This window comes from Anguilla rostrata, chromosome 12, assembly GCF_018555375.3.
Source record: "Anguilla rostrata isolate EN2019 chromosome 12, ASM1855537v3, whole genome shotgun sequence".
NCBI lineage: Eukaryota > Metazoa > Chordata > Actinopteri > Anguilliformes > Anguillidae > Anguilla > Anguilla rostrata.
The window spans coordinates 19,135,086-19,162,437 of NC_057944.1; the positions used below are offsets into that span (position 1 = coordinate 19,135,086).

The following is a 27,352-nucleotide window of genomic DNA, read 5'->3' on the forward strand; positions in this document are numbered from 1 at the left end:
TAATCTAAACAAACGCGGACAATACAAAAGTAGTAGTCTACGTGCTTTCTGTTCGAATGGAACTCAAATGGCACGGGCCTACCCAATTCTGTGGGGAAATAATAAAGTAGTTATCGGTATATTGTGACAAGTACTACGACTTGTCACAATATACCAGATCAAAGCAAGTCTAACACGTTGCAGTTTGACAGAACACCTCAGTATCCAATGATAAAGTTTGATTTTCTGTAGGGGCGGGAATATGGAAGGGGGCATGTAGCTTTTCACACGGGAGGGACTTCCTCCTGGGTTGCTGTTGGACAGCACTACTCATAGGTGACACGTAACTTATACTAAAGGAATCCTGTAGGCCTCGCAAAATAGATACAGGAACTCCTTGCAAGTCCTTTGCTAAACTTTCTGCGGTGCTAGTTTTGTCTTGTTTAAATGCAAGGTTGGAGTACTTCTTTGGACAAGAGGAAGAGTGGCAGTATATTTTATAATCCGATATCCCTTTATCTAATGAAGACCACTGGGAAAACTTTGGCTAGCGAGCTGAGCGACAACTCAATAGCCTACCGACAGGATACTTACAGAGACTATTGTAAAGTGCAGCGAAGAAAGTGTGACAGGAGTGTACGGTTATTTGCGTTCATTTGATTGCACACAGAGTAGGCCAGCCTATGCCTTAGCCAACGATTACCTTGCATGAAATAATTGCATTCCCGCTGTATAGTATTCTAATCGATCCCTCCGTAAATTATTCGGCTGATGCATCGGTGAAACAGAACCAGGAATAAAGGCTGGGCTAAAAGTTTGCTGGAGTTTGAATTGAATTAAGTCTCAGCCTGTTCGCACAGCCAGTGTGAAGAAGCATTGAATATGGGCAACGGAATGTGTTCCAGAAAACAAAAAAAGATTTTCCAGTTTTTGTTGCTGCTCACCGTGACTTTTGGATTCATTTATGGGACCATTTTTTCTTACGAAATGCACAAACAGCTGAAGAGAACAGAGGCAATGGCAATCAAGTACCAGCAGCATCAGGAATCGCTTTCGGCGCAGCTCCAAGGTAAACATTTTGCCAGATGTCGGCAGCTGGCAAAATTTTTTAAAAGACCTAGCACTTTCGACATTTTGTAGGCTAAAGACTGTTGTCGGCAGGTTTTGTATTGTGGTGTTCACTTGTCTGTTGTCGCTAGCAGTGCCCACAAATGATCACTTCTGAGATTGTTGCGACTTTATTGCATCTTCTTAACGTTGCTTTGGATTTACGTTTGAGCTCGCATTCTTCTTGCATAAATCACATTTGATATCACTCAGCCCAGCTGAACAGCCCGATTCTAAGTGTCACATGGGTATCAAAAGAAATCATGAACGGATGTTCAGTATGAAGTTATCTTAAACGTTGCCTAAAAAGACCATAATGACACCGTTTACATGAGACTGAGTTGGCTATGATGAGAAAGCTCTAGCTATTGTGGGATCTTTAGCTTGCTATCACATCTCGCTCTACTTTTACAGTACTGAACTTAAAGTTTAAGGATACAATAATTTAACAGAATTAATGCACATTTAAAACAATCGCATGTGAACTAACTTCAGTGCATGATATTTGGTCTTCTAGTGAGTTCCTGCAGAATTCGATTTGTTTGCACCTTGTTGTCGGAATGTTTTGTTTATTGTTTCCTGTCAAAACAACAACAACAATAATAATAATACTAATCGCATGCTGCATTTTGCATCTGCTCTTCTAGTCATTGGATGTGGTACAGAATACGAAATCGGATTCGTGTGTTCCGATTTCCCTCGCGCTCAACCGTGCGGAGGTTATATTAATTATGAATCCCATCACGTCCGAGTCTGGTTAGAAGTAGCCCACCCAAAAAACCTGAGAACATGTCTCCAAGACTACTGCAACTACCAATGAACGCTGTGGTCACGTAGACTGAGTTAACACCATGTACAAAAACGCTTCAGTTGTCAAACTAGCATACTGCGTAATGTTTATGACTACTAGCATTAAATATCAAGAAGACCAATAGCACAATTCATAAGTCACAATTTACACAGTTGGCTGTTGACAATATGATGTCGCCTTCCAATTGCAAACGCATCACACAATTTCAGTATTGCAATAGCAGTGCTTAATCTCACTGACGTGTTGCTACTGGGTACAGCCCCGAGTAAAACCAATATTTTGCTTAGCCCATCTATTCAGGCTAATTCTGAGTAGTCTAGCATAAGAATTTCAGTCTCGACTCTACCACGAAACAGCTTTAATGTATTGACCTATTTATAGCCGAGGTTTCTGTAGCACAAAACCAGAGTGAGCACTGCTGCGATCGATCTTTAATTACCTCAATTAGCATATGGGTGGCCAGTTATGGCAGGGGACAAGCAGTGAATACCGAACTATTGGAAACGGCATGCATCATAAGGCAACCCACTGATGCATGTCGAAAATATCCATATATCCAAATATTGTTTTGCCCTTGACTCCACTCATCCTTATTCTGTAATTCATTTCACGAAGAAGAATGTAGGCTTGGAAGTGCTGTCCAATACATACTCATGTATGAATATGAGTTTCATAGCCTACTGCCGAACATTTTTAATGGACCCCATCTTGCCATGGCTAATATTCTACGGTCATTATAATTTACTACAAACAATAACTACTGAAACTATTCACCCACATTGACTATTTCTCATTTTTCTGTGTTGCGAAGTGAAATTACAATATATTTCAATTAGATTTTTTCCCCAGTGCTATTGGGTTTGTTCGGTTGGCATAGTGGGAAATATTCACATGTAAGAGGACAAACTGCAGACAAAGTTCAGGAGGGATGAACACTTTCTGAAAGCACTGTGATACTTGGCATCCACTCAATATCCTGCACATTCTTGTGATATGCAGTATAAATCTCTAATAAGTTCTCTAAAATAAGCTTGTGCCCAATAGTGAAACTATTAAGTTAGTCAAATAAGACTGCCATGAGAATATAATGCCATTTCCCTGATGAAGAGAATATACCAAAACATCTGAATAATTTAGTCTCATCTCCAGTAAGTGGTGACTCTTTCTTTCTTTGTATTACTGATTTAAGCTCCTCTGTTTTTAGCCCAAATGGTTAAAACATAAGTGAAATTCAATTTATAAATAAAACATATATGTGATTTATGCATTCTTGTGCACATGTTTACAGACAATTTAAGAACTGTTTACATGCTAAAATTTAGTACGAAATCCACTACAGTTCTGTGCATAAGGCCAGATGTCCAAGAAAGTCACACAGAGAATATGTGGAAGAGGGCCTGTGAGAATAATGAGAACACATGGATATCTGTTGCCCTTGATGGGGGCGTAGAGTTGGAAAAAGACACCTGAGATTTTGAGTCAATGAGAGCTGTTGTGTAAGGATAGCCTCTTGGATGACTTGCAGTGCTCCCCTGTAGCCCTTAAGTAGGCTATAAGTAACAAGTGTGGAGTCTGAGGATCGCATTTATGTCGATTGCCTCAGGAGGTAACCGCTTGAAGCACATGTGGTCCCTCATTGCCTGGTGTTGCAATTATAGACCCAAGATGGCAAGATTAGTCAGAAGTCCTTGATTTGTGTAAAACTATCTTTGTATCTAACCTAGCCACTTGTATGGGTGTACAAACAACACAGTCACCCTACATTGTGCAGCCACAGCAGCTTCAGCTTTCATTGTATGTGAATATTGCTTTTGGAGATAAGACATATAACCATTTTACTGACTCTGTTTTCTGTGTCTGCAGCACAGGACTCATTGCTTTTCATTGCAAATTCATGAAGAACTTAAGCTGCATGAGCACGAGCTGCATCATGCTCAGTTTCTTCCAGTCATTTCAAAAATGTCTTTGATTTGCCTGGAAACCAGGAAACAGATTACTGTGTCCTAGCTCTGTCTGCCCTCGAAATGCTCATATTCTCCGAGACTCCCTTCTGCTCTTAGATCCCAAAGAGTTCAACTATAGCACAGGCGCTTTAAATAATGTCTGTTTTGCCATTAAGATATATTGATAGGAATGTGTTTTGGTGTTGTACTAAATGCATGAGTACATACAAACAAATAGATAACTACGATCCTTAACATGTTTGATGTACTATCCCCTATGACAGAGAAGTTATTTTATAGAAATGGGTTCTGGGATATATAGCTATTATTCAGAGTCAGACATAAGCAAGCTATGAAATTGTGTAATAACTGCATGGGTTATGCAGTGTAAAAATCAACATAGTCTATGCAAAACATACATTAATTGCAAACGATATTCATGTCTGAATGGGCAGCAGTGTGGTATCATTTTGTTGACTGGGATTATAATTCAGAGGTTGTCAATCCCATCCGGGGTCCAGCCATTGTACCTTTAAGTGAGGCGTATAACCAGAATTGCTTCAGTAAATATACAGCTGTTTAAATAGATTTTGTGTTAAAAATGTAAGCTGTGAAAGTCTCTCTAGAAAAGCTGCAGCTGCAAAACACTAAAAATGTAAAAAATAATGAAGTGAAATTGGAGGGCAAAAGAGGTAGTCTTGTTAGGTGTGTGCTTACCCTTTGGGACCACCTCAACCCACACCCCCTAAGAGATTTGCAAATATCGTGTCGCTCTACTCAATACCAGAACTAATGTGATGTCATACATGTCCTGAGGTCTTATAGGTGGTGTTTAGGGTGATATTTCAAGTATCACCCAGATTCCTTTACAAGGAAGGAAGCTGTATCCTGCTCTCCTTACCGGTGTCCTTTCAGAAGTAGTGATAGCCAATACTGTTTTTATCAGTTGCTCCACTGGGCGGTGCCTCGGGAAGAGGTGAAAGGAAGGTGTAGTAGGAATAGGTCACTCAGTCCAGGAAGTTTCAGGAGAACACCTCCCTTTCTGAGAACACCTTCATGTTCAGTCTCGATATCCTGGTCAAGGCCTGTCCCTTTCGAAAGGAGCCTGGCTCTCACCTGTCTATAGTTGCTTGGCTGAGTTGGGTTACAGTCCCGGTGAATTGACGTCCCCTCCCTTCACCTTTCGGCCAGATTCCGAAGGGTTAGGACCATCCTGTGAAACCTCAGATGTAAACAACCTGCGTTTCCTACCCAGAACCCCCAAGTCATGCAGAAACAAGGAAAGGTCGTCTACAAAGGGGCCATTCTTGTTTGTTCTTTTCATGTATAAAGTCACATTCACCATCCTGCCATTGTTCTCTAGCTTTGACTTGCCGAAAGCACTGAATTTATGTATTAAAAACATAACTTATTCACCATTATTTTTCTTTTTCCAATAAGTTTTGAAAGTTTCATTATATATCTTGGATGGTGTTGTATCCACATCATTGTAGCCTCCTTCTTTAACTCAGGAGAATGTTGAACTCACATGCTGTCATTCGCAGTCCAGGTTCTGTCTGCTACATTTCTTCCCTCTCCAGTACGCCAGCCGCGCAGTCTTTGTACCGGAGAAGTACATTGTGCGTCTAGCACAGGTACCAGTTTGAACACAGGAAGCGTGCGATGAGGCTTGGAAAAGCTGGATGGACGGGAACCCACTATCCCTGGGCATGTCATTTGGACGACACCCTGCTGACCTCAGTCTACGGCTTCAATACCAGACTGCGAGGTCCATCCACTCACTGGAATGGTGTCTGAAAAGAATGAGTCACCCAGCTTCCTGAGTACATTTAGATTTAAACGCACTGGCATCTGTCCATTTTAACACTGTGAGGTGTGATGAATGATTTGAAGTAGCCTACATCCTCAAGAAATGTGCACACTGGAACGGCTTTTTTGTGAAAGACCTATGATTTCAGGCCATACATACTACGTGTTACGATGCTATGATCAATTGCGCTTGAAGATTGCATAATTGTTCTCTGTTTAGTGCATTGTATCATTGGCAATCAATGCAGTTGTGTACAGCTAGTTGGCTAGTTGTGCATATTTGGAACATGCACAATCATATACAAACCTTCCATCAGGAACTGAGATTGACACCCACTTTTCTCAGTAAAGTCAGAGTGATGTCATGTGATTGCTGTATATCGGAAGGGATCTAACAGACTTTGGGTAGTCGGTGTTACCATCATGTGTCCAAGAGGCCAATAAAATCAAATATATGCTCGGATGAAAGAGGTGGGAGATGCATAGTAAGAACAGAGGTGGGTGGGGGCGGTTGTGGGGAATACGCTGCCAAGGAAACGCAGGGAACAGGAACATGCGGCCATTCACCTTATCGTTATCGTGAACTGTGTGGCGGCAGTTTATTTCAGCCCACCCACTGGGTCTTCTTGACTTATCATTGGTGTAGATTTGTTCTTTCTTCATCCCTCCCCCTTATGTCTCACCAAGTCCCCGTTCATCTGCTTGCACTATAGTTCTCACTGATTTTTTTTTTTTGTTCATTGCATGTCTGTGTCTTGGCTGCTTTGCTTTTAATTCGTCAAATGCTGCTAGTGCTGTCAAGAGAGTGCAATCATTGGAATTAAAATCTGCCTCAAACAATAGGAACATAAATCTTGGTTCAGTTCAGCAGGAAGTGATTAAACCGCACTTTTGTTTTTACATTGGTGTGGAAACGTTGTTGAGACAGTCTTCCTCCCTGGAGAGGTGATGGAATTAGGCTATACTGCTTAGGTTGTGTAATGATATAGGCACCCTGCTAACTGGAGAGCAAACCACAATCGCCACAAGGAATACAAACAATACCTTATTGTTCCATTTTTGAAAAATTATTTTCATGCCTAGCCAAGTAGAAACAAACAAAATAAGCTTTGCATGATGTGTAATATCCTATAAATTACCTGTACTCAGGATTTAAATTATTTGGCTCTCCCCCATGGATTGTGTAAGACTGGCCTTGGCATAGGCACCCACAGTTGATTGTCTGCCGGTTACTGGTTGGCAGTGATTGTGTTCGCATGGTGCTGGTTTACTGCCCTTTTGCACACAGGCAATGGAGTCTTTGTTGCGTTAAACGTAATTTGCCTAAACAAATTTTACATCCCAGAAATTGGCGGTGCAATATTTTTTTTATAATAATAAGCAATAATAAGTTTAAAAGTGACAGAGGAGCTTGTCTTTGTAGCACAGTTATGTGTCCCACAGGCTTATGGGAAATCTCTGAGCTGGTATAAGGAGGACTGACCTTTCTTTTTAGAGGATTTCTTGTCATCTGGTTGCTCCTAAGTCTGATACTAGCTTGCTCAGGTGTTGCTTGTATTGATCTGCCACAAACCAAAGGTATCTATATAAAGCCCCTGTTAAAGTAGATGGCGGTTACTGTGGCTTGCTGAGGTGAAAACTCTGTATTCAGCATGAAATAAGCCTTTTCTAGTTCAATTCTGTTACACCCGGCATGTCCCTTTCAGACTTATTTATTTTTCAGTGTATGCATAAAATTGGTTATTGTCTCAGATTTTCAAACAGGTATGTCTGGTTGCTAAGCATTCCTGCTATTGCTCGATTGGTTGGACTGGTTACCTCAAATTGTATTAAAATGTTGTCCCTGGTTACAGTCAGACTTGTTGCCCTTATTTATTTTTTCTTTTTCCCTGTTAGAGGACGCATTTTTATTTTTGTTTATTTTTTTATTTCTGGCCAGTAAGCCATCTGTTCCAGCTGGAAGGCACATTGATTGATCTGCAGAGCCTGGCTGCTGGCAGTGACTCTGAGAGCGATTTGTCATGTCTGCCTGGGAGGTTTGGGCTCTAATATGGTCTCTGGTTCCCTTCTGTGGGTCACTCTCTTCCTAGTGCCAGAGTTTATACATGCAATTTCTCTCTTTTCTTATCTGGGCAGTGAAGTTGGATTTAAAGGGACATCATTTTTGGCTTTCAGGAGGCTGAGGGGACACAGAAATTGATTCAAGTTTTATTTCTTACTCATTTTGAGCACCCTGTAGTCACTTGATGCTGATAGTGCAAGGGTATGGACTAGCAGGCATGTTTACTAGTTGGTGAGGATTGATTAGGCTAGATATTTGTTTTTGGGAACACGGATTCATGCTATTACTCAGAACAAAACAAAATACTAGTGCATGTTTCTTACATATCTTACGTTTTTTTTTAAACTAAAAATGAGTCATTTAAGATTTCTTTCATAGTAGGATTCAAGCCTGCTAATAAATAATGTCACTTCTGTAATGTGATGGCACAACCCTTTCACTCCCAAATGTGTTGCAAAATTCACCGCAGCCATGACTGAGAAAATGAGCTAATGTTGTGACGAAAAGGGCCGAGTCCCAATGTAGGCTTGTCCCAGTGGGGGTTGGGTGTATGTAGATGGTAGGCCAAAAACAAAAAGTGGTGCGCTGCCTAATAGGACAGGGGATGCAGCTGACTCACCCCATCTGTAGGAAATCACCCTTGTTCTGCTTACTTGTTCCACAGCCTTTTGCTGCTTTGGTTCCCTCCATTTGCACAATACGATTAGATCATGTATGGATACAAACGCACATGCAGTGTCTCCGAGGGCCTGTTAAAGGGGTTGCTTCAACTCCTTAACAGAACAAACGAAAGTGGGAGGAGGCTAAAGGGCCTCATTCAGCGAAGAGCAGCACAGTCGCATAAGCATGACCTCTCAGATTCCCATACTCAGTTTCACATTCCAGCAGAACCACAAACACGTGTTCAGAAAATGACCAAGCAGATGGATGAAGGCAAAATCAAATTAATCTCATGTCGTTGCGGTCACACAAAATGCCGACCTCTGGACTTCTGTCTCTGCACAAAGTCCACAAACTACCAAGCAACCTCAAATTTAAACTTCAGTGTCAAAATTAGTTTTTTGTTTGATGTCCCTTTCTCCTTCCAGCAGGAGAGAAACTGTTGACACTGTGACATTATAATACTTAATTCCCAAACGATAAAGTTTGATCCTTTAAGGAAATGGAATACACTGTGGTATATTGATATGAACGATATTTTTAAGCAATTGAAGAGTTAATCATCAAAGATTTCTTAATGATAGTATTCGACACTGTCCTTGCGACAGCTTTCCATTTCTTAAACATTGGTTTCCAAGGCTTTATTTTTTAGACCTTGTGTTAGCATTGATAGTGCCCTTAAGTCATTCATAAAATAAATACCCAGTAAAAAAAAAATACCACCTGCTCCTTTGTTGACTAGGACAGGTGGAATGTCGGCACTATTTCCTAAGTCATTGTGCTAAAGATGGTTAATAGATTTCATCCAGGGAATTAGAGCCTTCTGGAAAAATTGCTGTAGAAATGGGGTGCTCTGGTTTTTGTAAAGTTACAATCACATTTGCACACATTGGATTCATTGGAAGTTAATGTACTGTGAAGAGTAAGACAAAGATTAGCAGACACAGCCGCGGTAATCATTCGAACGATACATGCATTACGGAAGAATTTTAGTACCTAAGATTGTGAAGCATGAAGGTTGTATTAGCACCTGGAGGGTAACCCAAAGAAGAGATGGTGAGCAGGAAGATGTAATTAAGATTAACTTTGACGTGGATTTCATAGCCAGAGGATGAGCTACAATTATTAAACGATATAAATGGGAAACGGACGTGGGGACACGGGAAATACCAATAAGATTGTCAGTGTACGGAATAATATGATGAGCAGTACCATTAACAAAAAACAATCCCGGCAAAAGGTCAGACAGGCCAGAGAAAGCAGAGAAGTCCTGGTGAATCTGATGAATTCTGTCTGTATGCACGCTACTGTTTTACAATGGAGTGTATGCAACTTGGACAAAGGTGGGATCAAAACCGATTCTTTTCAAGATGGATACAGATGGTGCCACTTTCAAGTGTCTAGTGAGAGCTTTGAAAGCATGATACACTTTTTGGTCGGGGCAGTGTACATGACCGTGGGTTTTAACAGAGATTAACTGAAACACGTGGAGCTGGTTTGGTCATAATTTACAGCGACAGTTGTTCTGTAGGGTGTACAATGGCAAGGCCGTACTGTTGGTAGCTGGGTAGAATCTGTGGGAAGGCCCTGCACTGTTGTGGCTATTGTACGGTACCAACACTATAAGACTGTTGCACAGAATAGTCTTTGTCTGATTAGTTAGCTTAGCTGTGTAACTTGCGTTGTGGTGAGAGGCACAGTTCAAATTGAATGTGTACTTAGAGCATTCAGTCTTTTCATTGAGAGTTTGTAGGCTGGTCATTGCTGCTGACTTAATGAAATGAGTTGAAACTATTGCTGTTCCAATAGTTAAAAATGTGCATTAACTGCATTTGCTTTCATTTATACTTGACAATAGCCGTTGGACTCGGAACCCAAAAGGCTTGGATAGCAGATCAAATTGAAAATAGAAGCTTTCTGGAAGATTCTTCTAATTGATTTAGTGAAATCTGCAGGTGGAAGTTTTGTGTCTGTGTGCCCAGCCCTTAGTTGGGCACGAAGCACCTTTCTCATGGCCATCGGTCCACCACAGAAATATCTCCTGTAATAAAGCTAAAAAATAAGAGATGGATGACCTCTTCTGCCATCTTCCACTGATGCGTGTGAGAACTTAGTTTGAATGCAGAGACCTCCTCTTCAGAGCCCGTGATGCTCTGTGATTTATAGGGGCGCAGGCGATGAGCAACGCTCTCCCTCCACTGGTAGGCTGACAGAGGGGTTGTGTGATGTACGACAGACAGGTCGGAGTTTTGGGGGGGAATAGTCATTACTGCTCCCTTATTTAGTTGCCGTCTGCTGAACCCTAGAAGATGGTAGCTCACGTTGACTGATGCCGGGTAGCGGAGCGGCCAAAAAAGCAAGCTGGAACGAGTTGAGACCGAAAGATAAGCGATCTCGGCTGCGCCGCCCTCGCTCAATAAATCAGCGGGCCGGGCGACGGCAGAGAGGAGGGCATCGGACAGAAATAAGGCACCGTTATTGAAGTCCTGAGGGGCTCGTCTTTGCAACCTGCCTCAAGTCTGAATAAAAGAACGGCCATTCCCTTCCTCTTTTTCATGTTCGGACTGACAGAAATGGCTGTGCGGGGTGTGCGTGTGTTTGTCCGTGGGTGCCTCTGTCCCTGTCGTTGGCGTGTGGACTTTATACAGCGTGGGGCCTGCACCGGTGTGCCGAGGTGCTGCGGACTGTCTTCAGGCCTGTGCAGACAGGCCAATGGCGGGCGTATGGGGTTGGGCCGGTCAATAAAACATTCATTATAATTATCCTGAGGAAATCTGCCACAATAACACATTTTCTTGATGCACTAATTTTGTTTTTGCATCCAGTTGCGTCTGTTTTCCTCAACTCACCTCGCTTGTAGAGAAATACAACAGCCAGTAATGGTGCAGGAATAAGCCATGCAACTGTTTGCACAGCGTTGCAACAGCACCTGTTGAGAAAGGAAGATCATGAGAACTGGGAGTGACAGCAACTGAGAATGTAGCCTCAGGACTGGGATCAGAACATTGTTGGCAAGAAAGGTCACACAACTGATTTATGGATTTAAAAAACTGGCAGTACGCTCCACCTCAATAACTGGGTGCTAGGTACAAAATTAGCATGGTTGGAGCAAGTTTCCGAGGGAGCAGTATAATGAGCTGAAAATAAATCTTGTTTAGGCTACAGTAAAACACATCGACAGGTGCATGTATTTGTTATCATTGCTGGTCGCAGTCTAAGGTAGTTAGATGCCGTCTATGCTGTTGTGGACTGCTGCCCTCCCTTTCAGTGTTCCTCATTGGTGCCATGTCTTTTGTGACCCCAGAAGGACCATCCCTAAGCTTGCTTTGAACTGGAGGTTTTCTTTGTGTGTCCGTCTTGTACATTGCTTAGTCAGTCACTTTCAGTTTCTCTGTAGGCTTAAACAACACATATTGGCCACATTCTCTAAGACAGGAGCATATGGTTTGTAATCTTCTTATTTTAAGAAGAGTAGCATTTTTTTGCTAGCAGTGCTTAAGGTCATTATTCTCCTGAGCCTATTGTTTTTTTCAGAATGCTGACATCAAAAAAATAATTTCTCTAGTGATCCTGGTTACAGATTGTTTGATTATTAACTTATAAACAATGTATTGCTACAACATGAGAGCCTGTAAGCCTGCTAATGTAATTCAAGGAACTGTCCCAATAAATGATTGATGATGAAGTTAGTGTTCTTTTGAATCAAAGTTAAAGTCCTGCATGACTCCCATTAGCAAATGATTCATATAGCAGGTCCTGCAGTATTTGTATAGCTATATATGTGTAATTTTATCACTAAATGCCAGCTTGTTGATTCTGTCCAAGACAATGTTGTCTGATTGTCAACTGTTATTTATTATCTGTTATTTATGATCTATTGCTGTGGATATTTGGGTATTTAAGCTGTCCGTGATCCCTTTTGATTTCAGGCATCGTCCATCATTTCTTTGAGTCCTAAGTTGCAAATCCTCTTCAGCCATTACATACAGCATTATTGAGATGTAGGCTATATTGTGATAATATCTTTGACCATATCGCCCAGCTCCTAGTACAGGCCAGGGCTTAATGTGCACGCTTCCACAGTGAGGGGCAGTGAACGCCTCATTGAGTCTTGCTTCCTTCTCTCTTCACAGTGGTGTATGAACACAGGTCAAGGCTGGAGAAATCCCTGCAGAAAGAGAGACTGGAGCACAAGAAGGCCAAAGAAGGTTTCATTCAGTCCATGTCTTTCCTCCCTTTAAATCCCCCAGTATTGAAGTTGTCATGACCTTGGTATGTTCTAGATGTACTTTATTCTTCTGCTAAGGCTCTTATGTTTTTACTGTTTTTGTCTAAGATCACCTTGTGTACAAACTGGAAGCACAACAAACACTGACCAAGGAGAAGGTAAGAACTGTATAGCGTACCATTGTGTGATGTAATTGTAATTATTATAATAATTGTATATAGAGCCACCCAATCAACGTAATATCTTGATGAGGGAGGATGGAGGATGTGGCCATCAAGTGGCCAATAGAAGAACATAAACAATTGGACAAATGACCAATAATTACAGTACATATATGTATGTGCTGCCACTGTCTCTACAGTCAGTCAGTTGTCTGTCTGACTAGATGAAAGCAGATGCATTGTAATATTGAAATTGTGATATAGGAATTAGAAGGAACTTCTGCTTTAGGAAACTTGCTGTTGAATTATCGATGTCTGTGCGTGCCTGAGGGAAGGGGGGTGGGGTCAGTCGTGACTGCACTTTATGAGCTGGGGCTCTGCTGATTCCAGAGCCAGATACAATGACAGTAGAAAGTGATCTGTCTAATTCTTCCTATATATCCCTTCTCCATTACTGACCTTATCTACAACTTTTTGTGGGAGGTTTAAATGACTTTTTTGTCTGTCTGCCATTGAATACATTTAGTTTGTGTGGATTAGCAGACATGGATGTGATTGCTTTTAATATGCGTTAGAGATGTGTAACGGGACATGGTTTTAAACGTTGATTACTTGTTGTTAACAGCAAGACTCCAGCAACAGATTTAATTCATTGCATGTGCAGCACCAGATGCTCAAGGTGAGTAAATAAACACTAGCTCATTAAAAAAAAAAACATTAAAATGCTGTTGCATGCTTGTACACACACACACACACACACACGTGCACACAAACCATTGGTGTGTCTCTGGAGCTGTCAGTATACTCAAACACACTCGCACACATGGTCTTTCATTTGGATAAGGGGTCCACTATGAAAACCCAGCTTTATTAAACACACAATAGAAACATATATAAATCTCACAATGTCTTATTCCCAACCAAACTGAAATGGAAACCAAGTTCAGTATTCAAACCCTAACCCTCACATTTGTGGGTTGCTTCCAAACGTCAACTGTTTACTCAAAGCATTTGTGTGCTCTTTGCTTCAGAACCAGCATGATGAACTGAAAAAGCAGCTCTTCAGCCTCCAGGATGAGCACCAGGCCTTGAAAGGGGGCCACATGAAGGTTCTGGATGACCACAGGCAGAAATATGACCAGCTGCAGCAAGCCAGTGAGCTGGAGCTCTCCAAACTAAAAGGTACTTTAGGTACTTGTCTCAAAATCTCTTGGCAGACAGCAAGGAATGCTGGGTCAAGGCTAGGGCTGCGGATTTGTAATAGGACAGGTATCAGTCAGATCAAATTTAAAGTGTGGTGCTGATACCAATTTTAAGTTGCCATCAGCTTTCAATGAGCTGTTATTTCAGCTCAGGCTTTGGTTCCCTCTGTTGGTTGTGTGTAGGAACTACACTGTGGGCACCATGTAGAGACATGTCTACTGTATTTCAGTGAAGATGATTCTTAGCCAAGCTGTAGTCAATTGTATTTTAATTCCATAGCAATTTTTCATTGGGAAAGTCAAGTCATAAACCTTTATTTTATTGTAGGCACAGTAGGTATGGGTCTACGGCTGGGGGAGCCACTGGACGTGCGGGTCATTGAGCAGTGAATGAATCGATATGAACTGTTAGTTCTGTAATGACAGCTGCTTTCTCCATAATGTGATGTGCATTCAGCTGTGTCTCCCACAGCAGTTACACTCCAGTACAGTTTCCTCATTCTCTCTCTCTCTCTCTCTTTCTCCCTTTTGTTCTCTTCTCAGAATCTGTGTATAACCTGCAGGGGGAGAACAGACAGCTCAGGAAGGCCCACCAGGATGTTCACGTCCAGCTGCAGGATGTTAGGGTGAGCGGAAGTCCAGAGCTGCTGGGAGGGAGGGCGGGGGAAGGAAGGGGTGGGCCTGGGCAGGGCGTGGAATTGCTGGGGGGGCTAGGAAGTGGGTGACCTAGTTTAGATGGACCCTCTACAGTGAATTGTAAAGGCCTAAGGAGTGGGTGTGACATAAATCAGATAACTATATGCTTGATACCATTATTATACACTTTCTGTTATAGTACTAGTACTAATATTGATGTGTTTTGTTTTGTCCAGAGTATACTATATCGCGCAGAATGTATTTGCACTGCTTGGTGCACGGTATGGGCATTCAGGCTTTTAGAAATAGCAGCTGGTAGGGAAACCTCTCCTAACATCAGTGCTTGATCTGTACGATGTTCACTATAGCAACAGCACAAGGATTTAAAGTCGTCACATGACCGACTTGCACTGACGTTACAGGACCACAAGAGTGCGCTGGCGACTGCACAGGTCAGGGGGCCATGCCTGGGTTTCGGTGGCGGGTTTTGCAGGGGGAGGGCGCTGTGCTGCATGAGGGGCACGCTGCATTCCAATGAGCGCAGAGTCTGGCGGTGTTCTGAGGGGGAGCTGAGCGCTTGGGGTGTCTTGCCTCGCTTGGACACTGGTCAGCTTACTAGCCCTTTGTCTTTATTTCTCCTTCTCATTCTCTCTATCCTGCTCTTTCTCTCACTCTCTGTCTCTCCTACACACACAAGCACGCACACGCACACAGCACACAAACACACACACACACACCACTCATTCTCTCTCACTCTCTTCTCTCTATATCCTTTTATCCCATCTATACCTCCCTCTCTATGTAGCTTTATGCACATCCCCCTATTTCTTGGTCTTTTTGTCTCCTCTATCCCTCCATCTCCTCTCTTCATCCCCCCCCCCCCCCCAAACTGAGCAGTTCTGCCTGCTTATTACTGTTCCTGCCTCTTCACAGCGCCAATTAGACCCAGTTCATCTAGCTTGCGTGATTCTTTTACGCATTCATTGTTCAGTGTGACAATATGAGGCTAGTCAATTTAGCCTAAGAGGAAAAGGCTTGTTTTAAGATCCATTAGTTATTCATTACAAACTCCTATCAGGGCTCGCTGAGGCTTTTTAATTTGTGGTAATAGGTGAAGTCCCGTCGTTTTGGCAGGGGTGTTCTCAGTCCCCTGGGGCAATTTTGAGGTGATTGCACTGCATGCTGCACGCTTGTGTAAATCAACAGGAAAAACAGCACAGGGCCTAACGAGGGGGGGAGATGGAGAGATAACTGGGTGAGGGATGTTTATTTGTGGGAATGGACGGAACTGATTCTGTGCTGCGGATTGACAGTACGCCAGCTCTCTAATCTAAAGCAACCCGTGTTTTCACTAATCTGAAGGCTCCTGTAGGCCGTCGCTATGCGTGCAGCAACACACGTGTTGCCCTTTGACCCCTTTAACCCATGAGCTAGGAGTGGGGTATTGGCCTTGATTCTTTGCATGTGCAGTGCCTGTCTGGCAGATACTGGGCACATCATTGCTAACTCTCCATTTTAATCTTAATTGTTGCCCCATTTTTCAAAAATTCTTTGAAAATCTCTGTTGTAAAACTGTGCTCATCTTTTGGCTTCTTTAAGCTCCAAGTAGAAGAGTACAAGCAGCTGAAGGAGACGCTGAACAAGATGCCCAGTCTACGGCAGGTGGGTCAAAATCCAGCACCGCCCCCAGCCAAGACTGCTGCTGCCCTGGGGGTGGACAACGCCCAAAAGCAGCTGGCCCACGTGGCTCCACAGGCCCAGGTACGAGCATTTATACCGTTTAGGCTAATTCATACTTTCCGCGTCCGCGTGTCCGCGAGGGTCCGCTTTGGTCCGCGTGACATAAATGTCGTCATCCGCCCTATGCGATGCTTGTTTTGAACAGAGTTGTGCGAGGAGATCCACTATTACCCACATTTATATTGTCTAGCTGGGCATTCATAAAAATATTCTTTCACCGTTCAAAAATCGTATTCCGTCATAGCAACAAGATAAACCCGACAATAGCCCTAAGATATGCCAATACGGCAGTGAAAACACTGCTCACTGAATAACGAAATAAACGAGACAAAGTTTTAAAAAATGATACCATGTCATTATACAGTCAATATCTGGGACTAAATATTGAATAAATATACAACCTTCCCATTGGTTTTTACGCGTAGAGATGTCCGTTTTGAGACTGAGTGGTCATATATTGTCTTAGACAATCCGTTTGTGAAATACACACGCATTTGTGATGCCTGGGTACATTCCAAAATAGCTGTGCGTAATACTACACCTGTTGTTTACGGGGTTGTCACCCTTTTTAGTACAGTCTGTCTTGATTGACAATTCATTTATTCAGTAGGTGAGAGTATAAGCTTTCTAACGATGTACAGAATGTGTAATTTTGCTTTTGGAATAGCGTTTTATAGGTCAGCGTAACCGAAAGTTTTCTTATCATCGCACTCACTTACGCATTCACTCAGAGATAATGGAACTGGAATGGAGTGTAGATCGGGGAATGCGCATGTGTGGAACGCCAGACCGATGCGGACCCTCAATTGTAGTATGAATGGAACCGCGTGTGCGTCCGCTCGACCGGTACAAGTCCGCAGCTGTCCGCGGACGCGGAACACAGAAAGTATGAAGCAGCCTTTACTCAGCTCTTATCCAGAGAAGTGTTCCACTCGGTCCCAGAACTGAAGATGCCTTTTGTGTGATACTTCATAGAAAATTTGAAATGATTTGTGGCATGCCCATTCAAACGCACATGTCCTAATCTGACTGCCCCAAAGGTGGAGGAGGGACAAAGGCACCCCCTGGTGCCCTTGGGCGGGAAGCAAGAGCCGCAGCCGGCTGTATCCCAGCATGCAGCTCGGCCGGATATCCCAGTCGTCCAAGGGGCGGGGCCTGAGCGGGGCGGGGAGACGGGCGAGAGGCAGGAGGAGGAGCGACGCAGGGAGCTGGCGGAGGAGGAGATGGAGCAGGCGGGGCAGCCCCAGCACCTGGAAGAGTCGGAGCAGCCCCAGGAAGAGGGTGAGGAGGCCGAGCACGGTCAGCCTGACGAGAATGCTCTGGATCATGACAAACGGCAAGATGCGCAGGTGAGAGCCATTTTGAAAAGACGATGTCCATCCATTCAGCGCTGCTGTAACTCCTCCAGCTGTTTTCCTCAGTTGTCTGTTCACCTGTTTTTCCTCATCCTGTTATTGCTGTTGTGATGAGACGGCTTCAACCGTCCCAAAAGCTTTGGCAGGGAAATATTTGTGACTAATATTTATATTTAGCACTATCTAAAACATTTCAAGCATTTATAGCAAACTATATAGAATCTCTGGTATTACATAGCCGGTACTGATAGCTATATTTGTCTAGCAGTGATCAAAACCTCTGAATATCTAGCTAGTCAACTCACATGGCTGACATATTTGTTAATGCCTAGCTGGTGTTGACTAAATTCATTAGCTTGCTAACTCTGCTCATCTTAAGTCTGCCTCCACAGATATTGTAAGTACACAAAATCACACAAACATGCATGCTAGGTAAGGTAGCAGTACTTAATAATGCCTGGTTATTTTCCAAATACCTCTCCTTTGTAATATGAGCACTTATTTTGCTGCACAAATAACATATGCCATATCTCTCTTGCTTGGAAATTGAAGAGCTATATTCTTTGGCAGATACACATAACCAATTGTGGTCATTTTTACTAACTAACTGTTTATTTTTTTGTACATTTGTATGCTGGTATTTATTCATGGTAACAAGCCTATGGTAAAAGCAGAACAGGCTACTTTCCAACCTATGTGGTTCCCTTACAGCACCTGGGAAGTGCTATGATAAACCCACAGTGGTTTGGTATTTTCCTGTCACTCCCACATGAAATACATGGGCAGTAGCTGGAATGTATGACTTCCTGTGTAAATGTAGCCACCTGTGGAAATAACCCGGAACATCTAGCCGCACTAAAATCCTGCACCTCTACAGAACAATAAAATGTGTGCATGTGTTCACACGCCTGTGCGTTAAGTGTAGGAATGTGAAACATACTTCAGATGAATTACTGCGAGTTAAATTACTTCTAGTGTTATAGCATGCCAGAGGGAATTATGCCGGAGGGTTGTGGGCCTTCAAAATGTAGCCAATGATAATGCATCCTCCCCGCTTCCTGTAGATTAAGTCTCTGCTGTATGCTCTTACGTAAAGGAGTGTTCTGGAAGTTTATTGCAAAAAAAAAAAAACAGCGAATTAACACACAAAGATGCTGCGCATTATTCAGAGCATTAGAACAGATTTAATAAAGTCGCTCTAGAGCTGGTAATGACCGCAAATGTTGCCGTGCCGTATGGCACCGCCGCCTCTCTCTTAGCGCCTCGCACAGATGCCTCAGCTGGACGTGCGGCCGGAGCCGCCCGCGCAGGCGGAGCGGGTGAAGTCTCCGTACGAGCAGCAGCAGGAGCAGCAGCGCCTGGCCGCGCAGCAGGCGGAGGAGCGCAGGCAGCTGCAGCTGCGCCAGGAGGCCCTGCAGAAGCAGCGGTGGCAGGCGCAGCGGGACAGGGAGCTGCTCCTGCGCACTCAGCGGGAGAGAGAGATGCAGCAGCACCGGGAGGCCAATCGCAAGGAGCAGCTCCTCCGAGAACAGCAGCTCAGGTCAGGGGTCAAAAGTCAAGGGTCACAGCGGGAAAAGATGCCGCAACTAGAGTATGAGTTTATTATTTTGTGCATGCTACCACTATAGCTGTGTCACTCTGGCTCAGATGCATGCATATCATAACATAACCTAATATTAAGTTAAATTCAATGCTTTATGAAGGATGACATAACACACTATGTTAATTGGAATTCCAAAATTGGCATGGCACACTGCCATTTGACATTCTGCAAACATTCTCATTTCGCTTTGGTAGATAAGGTGATGTACACATGCTTAAAACATGTGCACATACTGTAAATGGTGACCCTCTCCATATCTTCCGGTTTCATTTGTCTGCACTGTGTTTGAATCCACATCTCTGCCTTACGTCTTGCAGACAGAGGATGCAGTATGAACATATTGACACAGGCATTGTTCAAGGTGAGGAAGACTGGAAGAAGGAAGCAGAAAGTGAGTGTTCCCATGCTCAGACCGTTAGTATAAAGATAATATTTTCTCCCTTCTTGGTTTTCCATTGTATAGGGTCTGCCCCAATTCTGTGTAGTGCTGCACAGGCCTTTGCCAGATGTTACATTAATGAAAGCAGCGTGTCAGAGGACAGGTGCTCAAAGGTCACAGATTGGTCAGCTGATGTGAGTGGGCGTGTCTGTGAGTGTGGGGCTTGTTTGGGCAGTAGACTGTAACTGTGTCTTGTTGCAGTGAGGAAACTGAAGGAAGGGGAGGAGAGACCACAGGAAGTGGGCCGTGGGAGACATCCGGAGGGGGTTAGTTAAATTATGTATTCATATGCAGGTTCTCGCATTATGGAGTTATTTTCTCATAAATTACACATTAAATTGCAAATGTAATTTTTCTAGAACTCTTGATTTCATTCACAGTGATTTGTATGCCTTTCAAAGATTCTTAGAAAGCTGTTAAGTCTGACGCAAGCCTTCAAAATGTAAATGATTTCCAAGGCAGCACACACACAAACACACACACACACACACACACATATTGTTCATACTCATTATACATCCCACCCTTTTTGGTTTTCATATTCCTCACACATACATACACTACACACAGCCAGTTATTTTTCAGCTCTGGTCACACTTAATCTGTGTCTTACTGAGCAAGACCCATGGCTGCCCCCTAATCTCATTGTCTCAGTTTTCTCAGCCCTTCCTCCAAGTGCTGCTGAGACTTCCTGATTGATGCTGTCATTTTCAGCCGTTGCCAGGCAGTAGTTTTCCGGCTGTATGAGGGCACTAGACTCTTGACCCCAGACGTGGGTTTGATTATTTTGCAGTACACAGCTTTGTGAAACGCTGTACCTTAAATGACCTCAAAGGGAACTGGTCCCCAGAAACGGCCGAGCTGAGCTGGAATGCTAAACTCATTCACCTGCGACTGCGCCGGTCTCACTGCGTCCCGCACGTCCCCCGCCCCTCCAGAACCTGGCGGAGAAGGACCTGAATCCCGAGGACGACCCCAACAACCAGGGCGAGGACGAGTTCGAGGAGGCGCAGCGCGGGGAGGCGGGGCCACCAGGGGGGAACCTGGATCAGCGGGCCCAAGAGAACCCAAAGCCTGCAGTGGTGGAGAGAGACGGGAGAGGAGGGAGAGGGGCTCTGGAGGTGAGGCTGGAGTAAGAGGGGGGAGAGGGGCCTTGGAGGTGAGGCTGGAGGGAGAGGGGGGAGAGGGGCCTTGGAGGTGAGGCTGGAGGGAGAGGGGCAGAAGTAAACTTGGAGAGAAAGGGGGGGGCTATTTAGAAAAATGGATAAAGGAAGGAATTAGGAAGGAGTTGAAATAGATGGAGAGCCTGATGGAGGAGAGAAGCAATTCATTGGGTTGTATTCATTTTTGTATGTAGGTTAGTCCCATTGAGATTAAAATCTTTTACAAGGGAGACCTGGCCAAGACGGGCAACGCATTTAGTTTTAGTGAATACAAGGTAAAAGCATACAAAAACAACAAAGACAAGCAAAAAGTACAAAAATACAATCAAGTGCAAAAAGCAATCAAATTACAGCTAAAAACATTTGCCAATAATTACCAATAGAATTTGGTTCCCACCTGCAGAATACATGAAGGCCTTCTTGCCAAACTCAGTGCACACTTTAGGAATAGCCATAGGAAGAAGAGTATTGAGACGTTAACTTACCATATGAGTGCCTTTACATTTTAGTGCCATATACCTGCGTAAATTTGAGGAAAGTTTTCCTTACATAGCCTATTGGTGACACTTTATTTTTATAAGTGCAGACATAAGATAAGATATAAGATATACTTTTTATTGAACCCCGTGTGGTAATTTGTCCTCTGCATTTGACCCATCCTAGTTACTTAGGAGCAGTGGGCAGCCACAGTGCAGCACCCGGCGACCAACTCCAGTTCTGAGGCCAGTGGCTTGGTCAAGGGCAACTGCAGGAGTGCACCTAACATAGGATAACCAGTTAATCAAAGGGTCATATTCTTCAGTATTTAAAAATATCAGTATTTAAAAATGAATGTATTGGTATATTTGTATCAATAATATGCCTGCCAGATTTAACAGTGGCATTTTCTGGTAAATGATTTGTGACACTTGTTAACCGAAGTAGTTTATCAAAAACTTCAATTTATATGTGCAGCATGTTTATTAACCATTTCAGAGCAAGAGCCATTGGTATTTCATTTAAAAAAAATATATAAATATTTATTAAATGCTTGTGAGCATGCAAGATAAATAGTGGGTGATGAATGTAAGGGTGAGGGGAGGGGAGGAACAGTGTACTGCATTTATGGTCCTAGTGATGCTAATCCCAGCTGAAAAATTAAAATTTTTCCGGTGCGGTCAGTGTGTGAGTAGCTGAACGTAACAGGAAAGGGTTTTTATGGTTTTTGATGCAGATTGCTGGAAATCCAGACCAACAAGAAGACGCCCTGGATGAGCAGTACCAAGAAGAGGGAGAGGAGGAGGTGAGATGAAAGAATAAACACATGCATGTGCACACGCTTACATACTCACATATGCATGTGGACATTCATCCCGCACAAATACTACAGACCCACAAGCGTGTGTACCCTTACAGGCTACACACAACCAAAGTTTACCTACAGTACTGTTCTGCACAACACACAGTCTGACATATTCACGGTCTGAGTTCTGCATACTGTAAAAGTAATTTTCAATATGATGTGTACTGGGTCTATTCAGAGTGATAAATATTGAGTGGTGTCTGTAATATTTAGAGTAATGTGATGTGCCTAAGAGTAACCAGATTGTACAAACACGTGTGAAACTCCTACTGTGTGTCTGTCCTCCTGTTGGCGAACCAGAAGAGAGAGGAAGAGGTGTTGGAAGAAGACCCGTACAATGACGACAACAGGGAACATGTGAGTGTATATTTATCTGTCTTTTATTTATTCCTCCAACCGGACATGTACTGTATGTAGATTTCATAGTGTGGAGAAAGCAAAACTATTGGATCAGCAGTTTAAGGTGTACAAGATGTAAGCACTGTCCTGTATGCCTAAAATTCTGATCTGCGTCATTGGCCCAGAAGTACATTGGAACACCTTACATTTCAGCATTGAGCAGACGTTATTATCGAGAGCAAGTTACACCGACAATGTTTACATACAGTTGATTTATTTGTGGTAAAGTGTCTGGTAAAGGGTGAAATGGCAGTGCCCCAGCTGATAATCAAACCCAGAACTCTGAGGTACAAGCTCAGCTTGTTAAACAGTAGTACGGCACTACCCTGTTTTTTTAGTTAAAAGATCTAAAAAGACCATGGCTGGCTGAGACAGGAGGGAAGGCGGGGTGTACGGTCTCTCCAGTGATAAATATTGAGGGTTTTACCCAGAGAAACCTATTGCTATTAAACGGGTGGGGTAGTAATTATCCTGGCCTGGTGAATCTGCTGAAGAGAGCGATTGGCACAACGGGACAGGAATTTGAAAACATTTTTGGAATTGAACTTCAGTTAATTTGCTAGTTTTCTTTGCACTACACAAAGGAAAAATGTCAGGTGGTTCTCGTGGTGACAGTTTGATTAATCTGTAATAATTATCACTCTTATAAAAGTCTGAATGTTTAATTTACCCCCTAACACTTAGACACTGAAAATAGCCCTGTCTTTTACACAGCAGTAATTGACTGGAATGGAAACCAGGGCCAAAATATTGAATTCTAGTTTTAGATTCGCAATTTAAAGATCCCCCCACCTCCTTGCCATCACATAAGTCACATTGATTTCTTGTCAGGTCATTATGCAGCTCAGATACTTTTGGCTCACTTGCAAATTATTTTAGCTGTGACTATGTGGGTTGTTGAAGTGACTGCCTGGAAAATAAATGAATTCACACCTCAGGGTTTGGACTTTTTAAGGGCTTAGTTAGTAAGCAGAGAATTTTTCCTTCAGTATTTTGAAATTTAGTTTGCCTGTCCCCATGCTTCACTTCTCTGTGTGTATTTGAGACAGATGCGTGTATGCGCGCATTTGTGTGTGTGTATATGTGTGTATGTGTGCGTGAGTGTGTCTGCATGTGTCTGTGTGCATGCATATGCGTTCACGTGCCTACACTGCTTCCGTAACAATAGACTGATCTGTGTGCTGCAGTTCAGCGAGCAGAGGATCGGTTACATCCATTCCTCAGTGTCCAGTTACAAGTGCTTCATTCTGCATCTGCAGCAGACAGTACAGTTTACCTTTTTCTCTGATGTGCACTTAGGCACTGCAACATTTCCTCTGAGAAATTTTCACATTTCCAGAGTCTTTTCAGTGTAAGAAACAGAGTCTATTCCACCATTGTGCCATCCTTCCAGAACATTCTATCATTCAGTGTTCTGGAACATCCTGTCTGCCTGTCCTGAAAATTCTGTCTATCATCAGTATAAATCATTTCACTTGCCAGAAAGGTTTATCCAGCACCACCGAAACAGAACATTTTATCCTTCTCTGATCCGGTCATCCCCATAGGAGTCTATGTTTACAAAGCCATGTATTTTATTAAAGGGTGAGTAGAACAGAATGCATCTGTTCTGTGCTCATATCTTTTTTTAATAGATATTTTTACATTAATATATATTTTTTTATCACAATGGAATTGTGTTTGTCCAGCTACAGCTTGTAGCACCCACATCACGCAGATTGGGCTGAAGTCTGTGCACTCTACCAGTATGAGGCCAGTTGTGTCCCTCCAATGCAGACTCCTGGTCTGTGACATAGCCGTATATCCACCTTGCACTTATGGCATGTGCTTTTGCTGAGCTTCAATGGAGCCTTATACTTACAGTATATCTCCTTGTGTTTCATGTCTTGGAGGCTAACGTGAAACCACACGAGGGCCTAGAAAAAGAACACAGAGATGTCAGAAAAGTGGGAGCAGCCAACGAGGAGGAAGAGAACTATGAGGAGGAAGATGAGGAGGAGGTTGTGGAGGATGATGAGGAAGGAGCGCATGACAAGCCAGCCAACCGCAGGGCAGAGATGTGAGAGAGTTATTCCAGCTCTTCTTCTTTCCTCAGGCTTTACCAGATTTTTTCCCCAATCTTTAAAAACAAAGACTTTTTCATATTTTGTTTTGAGAACTCACTTTACTGGGACTGGCCATGATCAGGTCTGCTGGGAGATGGATGTATAATTTCCTTTCTGGGATTGGAACCAACCACCACCTTCCTCAAGGATTGAAGAATTTAGGACACGTCTACAGAAAAGAGGGATCTGACTGTCTGAATGTCTTGCCAAGAGAACACTATCATAAATGCCTTAACAGGAGTGAATAGTGTGAAACAAGAAATCTGATGGAGTAGATTGAACAAGAGGTCCATGTTGAAGAAAGGCCACTGCTGTACACTACATTTTTTATGAGAAGGATTGATATTTAATTTTATATGGTTATTAATTATGTTTTATATGCTTGTTTATAACAATCAAATCTCCCACATGCATTGTACCTACAGGAGAAACGATGAAAGAGATTTGAAACTATGAAAGCCACTGCGTAAAAAAAATCAAAGCAACCTCCCTTCCATTAGGAATTCCATTACTGTGGTATTTGGTACCAAAATAAAGTTCAAAAATTTCAGGTAAAATTCAAGACACACACACATTGTGTTTGAATTAAATTTGAATGCAAGTGCAATAAGAGTAGAAACCGTGAAGGACAGTTGCTAAAGTGCTGTATGGCTCATTAACCTGTTGGAGATGCAAGGGGATGAATCCAAAGGGTTTACTGTACTTTGCTGTTGTTGACCAAGCGCCATATCTTCCCTCTGGTAGAATGGAAGAAAGCACTTGTTTAGTACAATGGGAGAAAAGCTTATGTGAGGCTGCATGCAAACCTTCACAAAACAAACAAACCCAGGGTATGGGAATTGTTTTTCTGGGTAAAACTTTGGGAACGCTGTTGGCCTGTGTTTCATGAGGTGTACAGCGTCGTTGTTACTGAGGTCCTCCCGCCTGAATGCCTGCCTGAAGGCTGCAGTGTGCTGTGCATTGACCCACAGTTCATCCATCAGGCCTCTGATGTGCCCTGCCAGTGCTGGGCCTCCTGCTCCCTGAGGTGCTGACCTGAGCTGGGCATCTTTATTCCGAATCTTTCTACTCAGCTTCTTTTGTTTTAACAGGCCAAGCTGGTCATGGGAGAAATATATTGTCCTAATGTTCATTTAATTTTGAAAAATTTCTTTTTTTTCTCTATTGTGTACAATACGGGATTGCTATTGTGTGTCATGAAGTATTCTATGATTGTTTTGAAAGCATTTTTTACGGAGTTTTTCAATGTATTATTAATTGTAAAGTGTACATTCCCAAAAATATGCAACGTGTTATTTATTTTTTAGAATACAGAGATTCTAAGATTCTAATCTATTGTGAACTTATACCATTGCTCCATATAGTATATTTTTGTATTCCCTTTTATGATCCAGGTGATTTTCATGTCACATACTGTACACTATAAAAGCAATCCGATTCTCATATATCTACTGTAATGTTGTGTATATAGATATAAAAATATATACATTTGTACATATTTTATTGGAGCAACTGCGGACCTTCTCTTTCTTAAAAAAAAAAAGATTTTGTACTGAAAATGCATATTACATTTTATCTAGAGGTTGCTGAAATTAAAAATGTAATGGGATATTCCATGTCTTGTGTACGTCTCTGGGTCTCTTGGGCTGAGCTGCATTGACTTCTGGAAAGCTTTTCTGAAGCAGAGTACAACATTTGAGTGCAAGTCATTTTCGGGTCAGTAGGGAGACCATTTCCTACCATGCTACTGCCTGTCTTTTACAGAGAGATAGAAAAAACCCAGTTGTGCTCACAGTCATATGGGAATATGTTTGTAATTGTGTCGAAATGTTGAGCGGATTCCTGTTGCCATGGAGACCGGTTAGTTGTTGATGAGGTTTCTGCATCGGTTGGCAAGGAATGATTAGAAGGTTACAGGGTAGTTGGCTCTCATCCTAGAGTGTGTTAGTTATTTTAGAACGTAAATTAAAAAGAGAGGGAGGAGGCATTGTCAGGATTAATCTCATCTACCCTCCCTTCCTTAGTGTCTGCCCCCTCGCTGTCTCGTTCATTTCTGAAATTGTGGGTGCCTGCCCGCACCTCAGCTGCGGCAGTGGAAGTCATGTGTTCTCTCCCCCTCCCCCTCTCCCCCATGTGGCCCCCCAGGGGCATTCAGTAATAGCGTGGGAGCTGTTGCACTCCAGAGGTGATTCATTACTTTTCTCAGAAGAGGGATGGCAAAAGGATTACAGAAAAGGTTGTGGAACTTAAATGGCTGTGCGGAATACACGTTGAAGGACTGCAAGGTGATGCCGGTAATGAAGTTATAATGCGCTAATACATTTATGAGGCAGGGGAAGCTGCTCACATCAACCACTAATAATATGTATGGTGGCACCCCACTGTCTCCAGATTAGGGAATGATTACAATGCTAAATTTACATGCTAAGTGTGATGTGGTCATGAGCATTAGTGACTAAGAATGTTTCATATAAAAATGCCATCTCTTACACCAGCAGTTACATTTGTGCTCTAAGATGTTTCATTCTGCTTGTTCAAGAGGGAAGACCAGCCCAACAGTTGTGGCTGCAAGATTTAATTCCCAGCTCCTCCCATTCAAATACAATGC

General features: G+C 42.8%; 1 protein-coding gene across 5 annotated transcripts; it reads left to right on the top strand.

The window, feature by feature from the left end:
* The first annotated feature begins 278 nt into the window (after positions 1–278).
* golim4a (golgi integral membrane protein 4a) lies at positions 279–26,353 on the top strand. Of its 5 annotated transcripts, none has more exons than XM_064301480.1 (16): positions 279–1,048; positions 12,505–12,579; positions 12,708–12,757; positions 13,386–13,439; positions 13,792–13,942; positions 14,506–14,588; positions 14,967–15,050; positions 16,198–16,359; positions 17,379–17,687; positions 18,953–19,233; positions 19,614–19,687; positions 19,937–20,001; positions 20,674–20,856; positions 22,112–22,180; positions 22,541–22,597; positions 24,532–26,353. In XM_064301480.1, the coding sequence occupies exons 1-16, from the start codon at positions 862–864 to the stop codon at positions 24,700–24,702; spliced, it is 2,055 nt and encodes a 684-aa protein (XP_064157550.1). In that variant the 5' UTR covers positions 279–861; the 3' UTR covers positions 24,703–26,353. The 5 variants fall into 5 exon arrangements, with proteins under 5 accessions (XP_064157550.1, XP_064157551.1, XP_064157553.1 ...); XM_064301481.1 differs by having other exon boundaries at positions 19,614–19,657; XM_064301483.1 differs by having other exon boundaries at positions 16,198–16,260.
* The last annotated feature ends 999 nt before the right edge of the window (positions 26,354–27,352 follow it).